The sequence below is a fragment of the Melanostigma gelatinosum genome (genome assembly GCF_949748355.1).
Source record: "Melanostigma gelatinosum genome assembly, chromosome: 2".
NCBI lineage: Eukaryota > Metazoa > Chordata > Actinopteri > Perciformes > Zoarcidae > Melanostigma > Melanostigma gelatinosum.
In genome coordinates, this window is record NC_136635.1 from 8,828,798 (window position 1) to 8,841,225 (window position 12,428).

Consider the following 12,428-nt stretch of genomic DNA (forward strand, 5'->3'; position numbering starts at 1 on the left):
ATGCAACTTTCTCTTTCTATTGCATTAGAATTGATGTAAAAAAGCAATGGAAATTGACAATGTTCAGATACTGTTTCGTTGGGAAAAGCTACCACGGCTTGCATCATTTACTTGTGAAAACACAGCAATGCCTAAACCAATCCTTAGCCTCGCAGCAGCCGAATCACAATCCCTGGTCATCTACAGTCATCTCATCCTCCATAAACATCACTAGATTGACAAAAATAACCTAATTGAACCATTCGTTGCAATTTCAACTTGTAGAAAAGAAGCTAAACAACACAACAATAGCAATTGTGTTAGGTAATTCCCATTGTCAACAGCAGACAGCTCAATCATTATTATTGATTGAGAGGAAACCAGTACTCACCGGAGACAGAGAGAGAGATAGAGGGGGAGAATGATAGACAGGTAGAAAATGGGGGAGCTGGATGAATAAAAGCAACAGAGGGTGGTGGTGGTAGGAGAGGCAGTGATGACAGTTGAAAAAGAGTAAGGAGGACGGGTCGAGGGAGAAAAGTCAAGAGAGACAGACAGGTATGTAGGACATAGAGAAATGGGTTTCAACCTTCTTATTTCATTTCTGCAGGCCCTTGGGGAGCTCGATACATAACAGAAAGTAGTAAGACAGGAGGAAAAGTCAGAGAAGGGGGAGAGAAAGAGAGTAACAAAGCATGTTTATCAGCTCCCCTCCTCCGGCTGATGCTGGGATCAAGGCTGCATGTTCTCTACATTATTTAAGAACTCCATTTGTTACACAGCAGCTGTGTGTGTGTGTGTGTGTGTCTGTGTGTGTGTGTGTGTGTGTGAGAGAGAGTGTTAAACAGATAGCGCAAACTAAAATACCTCTTACAGTTGTTGTAAAGGTTAAAAATCATCAATGAATTTCAATGACTAAACCTAAAGTACATTTCATGAACTTTCTTGGTGATCTCAGTTTGTTACCTAAACTCTCAACAACAGCAACAGCTTCGTAAGATTATCTTGTATATTATCTTATATCTTGCATATAATAAAACACACTCCTACACCCCTGCAATGGAGTGGACAAACACTAAAGTGCATGCATGTCTGCGAACATGATAAAGACCACACAAAGAAGAGAGACACAAGTGAATAACAGTCATGCATGCAGCAACCGTCAGTTGCCAAGGAGACTACCCCTCTCTTGTATGTGTCCTTCCTCATTCATCCGTCATGCCTCTCCTGCCTTCACCCGAGTCACGATACAAAGGAGATGAATATTGGAGATGAATATTTAAGAAGCACGAAGTGCTTTATTGACGATACAAACACAACCTCACATGTCATTCCCTAAAGCGTACACATGATCTTTCTGTGTCTCTAAGACACCTCTCACTTTGCTCACAAACATCATGCACAGTACACGGTTCTCGTTGGTCTTCTCGGATGTTCGATTTCTATCCATTACCAGCAGGTTGTGATATCTGGAACAATTAGTTCAACATTAGTTCAATATTATTTACGTCACTTTTTAATATGCTTGTTCACAGATTATTATTTTTGCAACTTGTTTTTATGAATATGGATTTTTGTTTGGTTTTTACTTGATAGGAACTACAACTCTCGGTTGTGTGCAGCCAGCGAGGTATGTTCGTCATGTCAATTTGTTTTTTTGTGTAATGGTCACGCCGGATTATTTGTATGTTGAAATGTGTTGAAACAGTTCGACGGTGGATTGAATACGGTGGTGTTGAGTGAGAGCACGTAAGACGAATAAATCCATCAGTAACAGAAGAAGGAAGGTGTCGTGTGTTTCCTGGAGGGAGTGATATTTGGGCTGCCTGCTTTGACACTGCATAGCCACAGCGTGGAAAGGACATGGCGCTCCCTGGTGTCTGCCTCTCCTGGCTCAGTGTGTGCATAAAGTGCACTGCATGTTTGTTGTGTGTGTGTGTGTGTGAGTGGTGTTTCTGATTCTATTTTCATCTGTGTCATGTGTGTGTCTATCAGCGCATATGTACTCTCTGCTGTGTTGAGTGGGCATGTTCTGTCTCTAGCTCTCAGAGGGGATACCTTTAGACCAGGGGTCTCAAACTCACGTTTTTTTTTTTGGTTTTTTTTAAGTTAGACTTGACAATAAAAATATCCCCATGGTCGAAATTATGAGATAGAAAGTCGAAGTTATGAGATAGAAAGTCATAACTATGATAGAAAGTCATAATTCCGAGATAGAAAGTCAAAACTATGATAAAAAGACATAATGATGAGATACGTAAACACAGAAGCAGCTCTTTGACTGGTTACTGTACATTTGAAATGGAAATGTATTGTGAGTACATTGAAGACTACTTCAAATGTGGCTTTAAAACACATGAAATACTTCATGTCGGATTGTGCAAACGCACCCTTGAAAGGATTTTAAGCATTTAACAAAGTTATTGTATTAACTTGTCTTTCACTAGCTTAGGCCCCCACCTCGGCCAGAACGAGCCTTCGTCGGTTGTTTGGAGTGTTGAGGAATGGTTGATGGAGATTTAGCCTGGTGCGGTTTGGGGAAGGCTTAGCTGCGGATCCACTGCGGCTCCCGGGCCTTGCAGACCCCAATCTCCATGGGCTAAGAGCATGATGACTATGGGGGGAGATAACCATTAACTAGAGGGCGGGAGGGTGGGGAATGCGGAAACTCGCGTGTGCCGAGGCTTGGAGTGGGTAGGTATTTATAGGCGCGTGGCCGGAAGTGGGCGAGTGGCTGAGGTGTGGTCCTGCTCCTGAAATTCAGCTAAGTTTATCTCCAATTCACTAGCTTAGGCCCCCACCTCGGCCAGAGCGAGCCTTCGTCGGTTGTTTGGAGTGTTGAGGAATGGTTGATGGAGATTTAGCCTGGTGCGGTTTGGGGAAGGCTTAGCTGCGGATCCACTGCGGCTCCCGGGCGTTGCAGACTCCCAAAATAAGCCTGTGCGCTGGTCGGCAAGATCGAGTGGGGATTTGTGGGTCTAAAGACGGCGTTGGATATGTCCGAACCGATGTTGGCCGGGTGTCTGCAGGAGGGCTAAACTTCTGGAATGGGAACCGAGAAGCCATGGCATGGCGGTGGCCCAGATGTGAGCTGCCTCGAGGACGCGCCCTTGGCGGACGGGTGTCGCAGCGTCATTTGATGATTGGGTAACAGACTGCTGGTTGTCGGGAGTTCAAGGAATGGACTTGCTGGCCCATCCGCGGCCCCGTGTGATGGCTGTGGCTACTATGGGTCCGGTTTCGTAGCATGGGGGGGGGGGAATGACTTGGCGTCTGCTTGGGAGATCCGAGGCTGGTCTATGGCAATGTCGTCCGTCGTGGAAACCCCCCAAAAGACGGCGGAGGGAGCGGCATCGCTGTTGGCCAATTGTGTGGGTCCCCCGCTGGAAGTGGGCGGGGTGGGGTCCCTGGCATCCCGGTGCCCCGGCAAGTTGCTGTGGTTGCTGGAAGTGGTTGCCGGGGGGCGCTGGCGTCCTGCGTGCCGTTGTTGCGGTTCGTTGTTGAGTGCTGCGTTCGGTGGTGGCGTTGTTGCGGTTTAGAGAGGGGGACAGAGGCAAGAAGACCTGGCAACCCGGTGCCGGGAATCTGCATAGTAGGAAAAGCGGAACGGGGGAGGGGGACAGAGGAGAGGGAACCTGGCAACCCGGTGCCAGGACTTAGGGGGGGACAGGGCAAGAAGACCTGGTAACCCGGTTCCTGGAATCTGCCTAGTGGGAAGAGTATGCGTAGTAGGAAAAGCAGGATGGGGGAGGGGGACGGGGAGAGGGAGCCTGGCAGCCCGGTGCCAGGACTTAAAGAGGGGGACAGAGGCAAGAGGACCTGGCAACCCGGTGCCAGGAATCCGCCTAGTGGGAAGAGTATGCGAAGTAGGAAAGCAGCTTAGGGGACAGAGGAAAGGGAACCTGGCAACCCGGTGCCAGGACTTAAAGAGGGGGACAGAGGAGAGGGAACCTGGCAACCCGGTGCCAGGACTTACCTGGTGCCTGACGTGACTTTGGGAAGGTTTGGAGGAGTTGGCACGGTGTGCTTTGTTGCATCTTCTGTCTTTTCTTGGTGGTGGTGGTGGAGGGGGATGAGAGGTGAGGCACTGCGACATGGCAACCCGGAACTTGTGGGTTGGGGGCGGAGCCTCGGGGTGCGAGGTGGCGTCGCGCCGGAGTGATTGCATGTCGGTACATTGTGTTTGTTTGTTGTTGCCTACGTGACTTTGGGATAGTTGTGGGGGGGCTCCGCGGCGGACTGTGGTGGAGTTGGAGATCAGCCGGCGCGTCTTCGATCAGCTGGTGAGTCTTCGATGGGGGACCTTGTACGTCAGGAGGTAGCGGGTCTCCCTGTGCCGCCGAGATGTGGGTAACGGGAGGACGGCCGTGAGTCAGACTCTTCGTATTGTCAGAGTCTGGCAGGTGGATGCGGCTGGTCAGCGAGGTGGACCCTGTTGATGGCGGTTGGCGGCGTCCGTGGTGTACGTGCGCGGTGTTCCGGTTGCGTGCGGAAACTCGCGTGTGCCGAGGCTTGGAGTGGGTAGGTATTTATAGGCGCGTGGCCGGAAGTGGGCGAGTGGCTGAGGTGTGGTCCTGCTCCTGAAATTCAGCTAAGTTTATCTCCAATTGATATTTGTCTTTAATAGTTTGATCTTTGATAGAGTAATGTGGGTTTCTTAACCCTGAAGTAAAAGGATTTAAGTTATAATGACAGAAATGTGCTTAAATATATGTTTCCATTTATATAACTGCATGTACAATATTTTTACACTTGAATAAACAATAATCAAATGCAGAGACAGTTATTTACCAATATGTTAGGAGTAGTTACATTTACACAGTCTTACAGTTACAACTGGCCCTTTGAGGCCGACCGTGATGCTGATGTGGCCCGGAGTTTGAGACCCCTGCTTTAGACATTCCGTGCTTTATACACATTTTTCCCATTTGGTCCTAAACCTGCATTTTAACCTATAATGACATTGGTCTTCTTTGGTGATTCAGTCCCCCGTTTGTTTCCCATACCACCATCCCCTCCCCCCCACACATAAACCGAACACACATAAACACTTCAGGCTGCCTTAGTGTGGCGATGTAGATACATATTCAGATGTACACTAAAGCAAATATGAAAATAGTTGTCATTCATTTAAGAGTATATTTTCTTGACACACCCACGCGCACACACACACACACACACACACACACTATGTTGGTTTAAAGTGGTTAAAGTGGTTTAAGTGGCCGATTAAGTAGTGGACTAGCACAAAACAGACGTAGAGCTCTGACAGACTTCAAGTCACACATACCAACACACGAGGTTCATTCCAGAGCCCGCAGGGATTGTTTTTAAGAAATCTTGACAGCCTTTGTTTAACTGCTTTTCCTAATTAATGTTGTATTACTTCATCCACCAGCATTGCTATTTATAAGAAATATATATATATTTTTCACCCAAGCCATCCGATCCGCATGATAAACCGCATGCCCAAGGTTATAAATGCAATCCACGCGTGACTGAGTGCTGTGTGTGGACGTAGAGGCACTGAGGAAGTGGGCGTTGCCAGTTCATCTGCACGGCATGCAATGATGCCTCTGCCTGGCTGTCAGGCATCACGCAGCAGCGGTAGCTAACAACACTACACCAAAAACGTACGGTGCAAAGTAAAGAAAAGTCTCACTAGTGTCAGCAATGCCCCTAGATTTGGGAACATCTGGTCGATCGAATAATGCAGCTGACAGCAGGGACCACACAAATAACACGCCCCATCCCACATGGTCAGCTAAGGCCACAAGTACAGCCACATGCTGTGGGAAACACTGAAGAGATGACCCCAAGTTAGCAACAGGTGTAAGAGAACAAAGATTGTGCTGTATGTGTGTGTGCAACAGTTTCAAACGTTTGTCGAACAGACTCCTTAACATGCATACACAATAAAATATGTGCAATCCTACATCACAGAGGAGCCCTAACACATACAGTATGCCCACCGTTTCCAACTTAATTTTCCCTTTAATGGTGAAAGGAACACGGTGTTCCAGAGGCATAGTTAATGAAGAGCGAATGCAGCCCCGAGCAAAGGCCTTCAGCCCACATTCATCATGGATTCAATTTCCCCCGTGCACGTACAGAGAGTATCAGGAATCATTACAACACAACTAGCAAGCACCCCCGGCTCATAAATAAGCCTGCTAATTGACCTGTCATAGTTAATTGCTGCAGGGGATAGGAGACTAGTGTAAGTGTGTTTAAAAAAAAAAAAGAGCTTGGCTGTATGTGTGTTAGTGTTTGTATGTAACAGTGTTGATGCATGTACATGTGTACAGTAAGGTAGACAGATATATTGAGGGAGAAAGTGTGTGTGTAGGGGTGAGCAGTTGAACATCTTGGGTGTGTTTCAGAGCTATTAGTCATCAGTCTTGAGGGAGGTGTGTATGCATGTGTGTGTGTGTGTGTGTGCATGTGAAGCGGACCAGGGCAAGAATCGACCCAACTGGTCCGCCTGTCCCAGCACAGGGCTAGAGAGAAAGATAAGCAGAGAGCGAGAAAAACAGAGAAACAGAAAGAGATCAAGAAACACACACAGGAGGATAGAGGCACGCAAAACAAAACCCATCATCGTTTGTTTGCCCCTCTCTATTGGGTTGTAAACTCACTGAAGTACACACACGTGCACACGCGTGCTTACAAATAGACCAAAGATTAGTGAGAGAGGAAGCATCGTGTCCGTTCAGAAAGGAGGACTGAGTCGTAAAGTTTACTCGGCCACATCCCAACAGGGAAGAGCTAACTGCAAGCGCAGCTGCCATAGAGCCGAAGGGACCTCGATGATGTGTCATCAGACACTGCTCAAACACAGGCGTAGCCTCTGTTATGTCTCCCAGGCCATTTTCTTCCACTATTGACTGAAAGTGTAAAGTCAACTTAAACTTCTGGTGAACTAACAAGGAAGAATCACAGTTCAGCTCAAACTAGGGAAGGTTGTGCCCCGCAAGCTTGATTTGAGCTTGGTCAGAATTTTATGGATCGGTTCCAAATCCTATAAAACTGTTTAAAGGGAGCAACACAAGTAAAAGAATATCCTTGTTGTCCGAATTATCTTGTTGTCGAATCATAAACATTTTCATCCAGTACATTGGGTACCAAGGTGCACCTGTCCGATCAAACTGTATTCTTAGCAAGATATAGTTTAAGCTTCTGAATTTTATACATCAATAACTCTAACAAACAAGCCCACACTCCTCAATATCATCCTATATAGGGGTGTAACGGTTCACAAAAGAGATTTTTAATCTCAATGGGACTACCTGGCTAAATGAAGGTTTTAAAAAAAAAAAAAAACGTCATGCGTACCGAACCGTGAGCCTCGTACCGAACGGTTCAATACGAATACGCGTACCGTTGCACCCCTATATATGAACTGATCTCACTTTTATCCCTCCCGGCAGTGATTCTGAACTCGTATTCGTCGATACAGAGTACAGATCTGAAACCAGTGCACTCTTTTCCTGGATACAACCTGTATACTTCTCGTGGAAATCCTTTTTTAGTCAGGGGATGCTGTAATTAAACATATCTTTTTGAAGTTTATCTCAGAGACATACACATCCCAACGTTCTATTAAAATATGTTAAAGACAGGGACCCCTTCATACATTATTTTATATTTTCTGTTACTATTATATTACATTTTCTTTCTCGTGACTGTATGGCTACACATGCGCGCTATTTGGATCTTTCAGATCGGTGTGAGACCTTGTATTGAGCCCTGAGATCAGCACATTCTTGATGAAGCGAATAATCCTCTGGTTACTGCGTGGATAGGCTTGCTGCTGACATTCAGCAGAAAATGAGCTGAATGTTCACTCAAAGGCCCTCATTTTATCAATACTCCCCGCAGTACTAAAATGTCAAAATGCTGTACCTGTATTCAATAAAAGAAAATGCACTCAAGTCTCTCATTTAAAAGCTTGGGTTTCTATTTATCATATTTTGCAATGCATTCATTCATGTTACTGTTTAAACACATGAATGTTTAACTAATAATTCATTCAAGTGGGCAAACTCTCTCATTGCACACATCCTGAGACTCAAGCGTTGGAAGGGTCACTAACGGGAAAGATGCTTGAGTTACTTTTCTAATCTTGCCACCACTTTGCTGTTCTAAAACTTGAAAACTTTAATTTATTTCTAATGCCTGTTCATATTCTGCCTAGTTAATCATCTTTCAATGGAATAATATTGTCATGAAATCATGTATCCAGAATTCCGTAGTCTATATTGATAAGTTCTTAATTACATGAGGAATTACTCAGGACTTTTCATTTTCAAAGTATTTAATTCATACAAGCATATACAAAAGTATGTGGTTATTTCGTGTCGATTATTTGTTTAATGAATTACCAGAAAACTGCTATATCAGGCTATATGTATTGTTATTGTAATATGAAATGACCTATATGGTGATAGAAGATGCAGCTATATCTCCTAGCTCCCATCTTTGAATGATTCTGGGGCCTCAAACGTAAATCTAAATTTGATGACTTTCTCTGGCTCTTTGGAGCTTTATTAAATGTCACTGTGGAGAACTTCCTGTGAAAAATGTAATCTGATTCCTAACAGTCACCCAAGTATAAAATCCCCTCCTGCTCTATCTCAGCTGCAGTGGGGGCCTTCCTCTAGGGGAAATACGCAGTAGAGGAAACGTCTCAGAGATGAGAGAGATGACAGAAAAAACGGAATACAGTGAATATATAAGCATATCATTCTATTTTTTTCCCTTCTTCTTAGAGCAAGACAAAGCAGACCTGACAATGCTGTCGGCACGTGGTGGAAAATTAACCCTCGAGAGGCGAGCGATGGAGGCTGATTTCAATTCAGAGGTTGAGGTCTTTCAACATCAAGCAAACAGTTCTCATCTGCCAACAGTTGACCGGCTCATACCTTCAGGCCAAGTTATACAACACATATCAGCTGCTTAGTGGGGCTGCAAGTGTGCAGGGGGAGCTTCTTTAAGCGACACAAGCTCGTTTTTCTATAACGACATATTCATAAAATATTATTCGGCAAAAAGTACTTCACTGTTTTTTTCTTTTTATAATTGTCTCTGTTGAGAAGAAAAGTAATTGCCGAGCCATTACCTGGAAGGGTCCGCTGGGGCTGATGTCGAAGAATGCTTTCCTCCAGTCTGGGCCCTGATGACCAGACTTCATCCACACCACCGAGTCCACAGAGGCAATGCTTCTCACTCTCAGGAGCACATTGAGCGTGCCTGTGAAAAATATTCACAAATTCAGTCCCATAAGCACGCATGTGCACACACACACACAGAGAGAGAGAACAGATCATTAAAAAATGTCGGTGAACTGTGAATGAGCAAAGACTGAATACTGGGTTAGGTAAGGCTGGGAACAGACTTTAGGATGATTGAAATCTTAAGAAGTCTTGAGATCTTGTATCGCACTGAACAAATTTCCTGTGATCTGAGACGTGTCTGATCAGTTTAAATACCGCAATCCGAACTGCAACTGGCCTAACAATCATGTGTGTCCATACTTCTTCTACATGCAAAAACATGGTTGTGCTGTGGACCACACCTAATTTATAAGTGTAAAAAAAATGTATTGCATTGTGCATATGCTAGGGTGAGGCTCTAAGGTCAGATGTATGTGGATGACATTTAGGTGGACGTGAAATGTGTGAGGCCCCTTGGATGAGTGGCGACATGTCTTGAACTCTACATTGACAGTCCAGTGGAAAGTTATATTTTTGCACAATGGAGCAAAAGGACAGCAGGAAGGAGGGAGGGAGAGAGAAAGTCAGAGAGAGGTAATGATGGAGAGAGGTTGCAAGAAAATATTGTTTTAACATAAAGTATTCATGTGATGTTTGGTTTGTAAGTACTGACGAAACATGACGTAAAAATCGTGGCGTGAACCCTGAAAAATAAGCTAGAGAGAATGACACCTTTCGAGCCATAAGGAAGTGATCCAAATAGTCTCCCTCTCTCCCTCCCTCTCTCTCTCTGTCTCTCTGTCTCTAAGGTGTGAGAGAGCCATTCATCTTCTTAACGATCCTCAGCCAGCCCCTAATTGGGAACATTAACCAACCACCAGTCTCTTAAACAAATACGCAGGCAGGGGGCACGGTAACCATGTGTTATTATATACTGTGTGTGTGTGTGTGTGTGTGTGTGTAGATGTATGCTTGCGTATGAGCACAAATGTTTGTCATTATATTGTGTACGTGTATCTTTGAGCTCACATTCTTCAAACTTTCAAATAAGCAGCAGGCTGGCACTAATTAAGTTCCCGCTCTGTCACGTGAAAGGTGTGACAAAGAAAAGTGTACCGTTAATAAGGACAAGCAGGGAAGTTAAGTAACATGTAGCGGGTGTCTGTATGTGAGGAGAAAGAAGCAGTGTGAAGCCAACTGTCGATTCAGTTATAAACGTTCATCTTAATTCGTCTTTGACTAATAATATTCACAAAGAAAAAGTTTGGCATTTCCGGTTTCCAATGTTCATGCACACTGGTTCATTGAAACATCAAATAAATGTATCAATCGAAAAATGTGCTTCGATCAAAATCGGTCCGATTTTTCAAAATCAATGGATTTCGGGCTACTTTTTGTTTTGCTGTAGATATTGGGGGAAATACACTTATTCACTTATTTTCTGAGAGTTGTAGGTCTGCCAAAGCATTTTTGGGTCTTCAAAGCTGTGCCCAGGACAGCGCCGCGTACAGGTCTACTCACTCACACCTCCTTTACATACAACAAACATTGCTATCTATCGAATAATAATCAATGTTGATGCATAATTAATAATGTGTGAATACTATTCCTTGTTTCATGTGAATTTTGGGGTAATGCATATATTAAAAAACAACAAAAAATGAAAGCTGCAAGCAGCATTGATCGGGGTTTCCTGTGTGCTCTTTATTGAGCTTACAGTAACCAGAAACAGAGGACAATTCATAGACATTCTTTTTTGTTGGCGGCTGCTGCAGTGAATCATTCTCTTTATTATCATATTTGTTTTTATAGTTCAAACATAAACACAACGATTTCTCAGTTGATTAGATCTGTCTGTCCACAGCTAATCAATAATTCTGCTGGACCCACCAGCCGAATATTTAGTGTGCTCATTTATGACTTAATGCTCAAGGTTGTGGTTATGGGGATTCACAAGTTTGTATCAGTGACTGCTGACTCTTCACTCCTCTTAGGCCGGGTTGCACTAGCAAGTATTTAATCTGAGATTAGTTTTAATCAGAGTTTAGAAAAACTAGGTTTAATTTAGCAGAGCTCTGTCGCACAAATAATAACTAACCTCTGTTCAGTAAATCCAAGTTTAAACCAAAATGACAGTTTTATAAATATGGAGACACCTGCTTACCCAAATTAAAATGATTAATAATCCTCCAATTTATCCGTTTTTGAGAAAAAACGTGTGGCTAAATTAGTGGAGCAATATGGCCAAATAATAGCAGATAAACACGCACAACAGCACCGTAAGGGAAACACTTTTTTCACAGTAAAGTAAAAAGAGACTTCCTGTTCAGCTCCAGAACAGTTTCCTTTCTGAACCGGAATCTTGGAAGAAATTCAGCAGCGGCATCATAAAACTCAACTGATAGAGTCTGTCCCTTACCTTTTTGTAAGGAACTTGATTTAAACGGGTTTAAAAGTTAATCCTTGTTGGTGCAACCGAGCCTTAACCTGGCAATCTTTAAGATTTCAGTCCTGGTTGATTGAGGATTTCTGTACAAACTGAATTTAAAGCTGTAGGGCAAAGACAATTCAGTTATATTCATTGTTCTAAAATGAAGTACTTCATTTTAAGATAAACATTTTTCAAAAGCTTTGTGCAATGATTTTATATTTTTAAACCCAGCCATTATTGTAATTGAAATGAAAGAAGAACATTTATTTATTATTAGAGTATTAGAATGTATTATTATTCATAATTCATCCAGTTAAATTTGAAAACTGACAATGAATATTTTTGAGATATTATTCAATTGAACTTTCTTTATTTGATTTGACAGTCAGTTGTTGACGACATACAGACATTAATACAACTGCTAGGCTACTTCAATAATTATGGCACTAAATCATAGCGCAAGTTAGACATTATTGTTATGTTACGGACCTTTGCATGAGGAAATTATCTCTAACTGGAACTTGTTGAATTTGAGTTTGGGACAGATTTGAGCAAGTCCAGTGGAGTTACATCAGCCTGTTGTTTAATGGGGAATCCCGTAAAATGGCAGCCACGCCACGACTACGCCATTCCATCAAATGTAAAGTTTTTGATACGTTTTAATTCCAAAGCTCTTTAGATTGTATACTCACCAAATTTGAAGTGGATCAAAATGGCTGACCATTTTGATCTTAGATTTTAGAGCATGGTCCCAAGGGAGTTCAAGTCTGAATGTGATACAATGTAGCGTCCTCTAGTGGCTG

The 12,428-nt window shown here is 43.5% G+C and overlaps 1 protein-coding gene across 1 annotated transcript in view; it reads right to left on the minus strand.

The window, feature by feature from the left end:
- The window catches only part of mdga1 (MAM domain containing glycosylphosphatidylinositol anchor 1), a gene marked incomplete at its 3' end in the record, with an annotated part of 179,722 nt that overhangs the window by 12,214 nt on the left and 155,080 nt on the right, over nucleotides 1-12,428 (minus strand). The window contains exon 16 of the mRNA XM_079288631.1: nucleotides 9,101-9,231. Coding sequence (XP_079144757.1) covers nucleotides 9,101-9,231 — 131 coding nt within the window. The remainder of the gene's footprint in view (nucleotides 1-9,100; nucleotides 9,232-12,428) is intronic.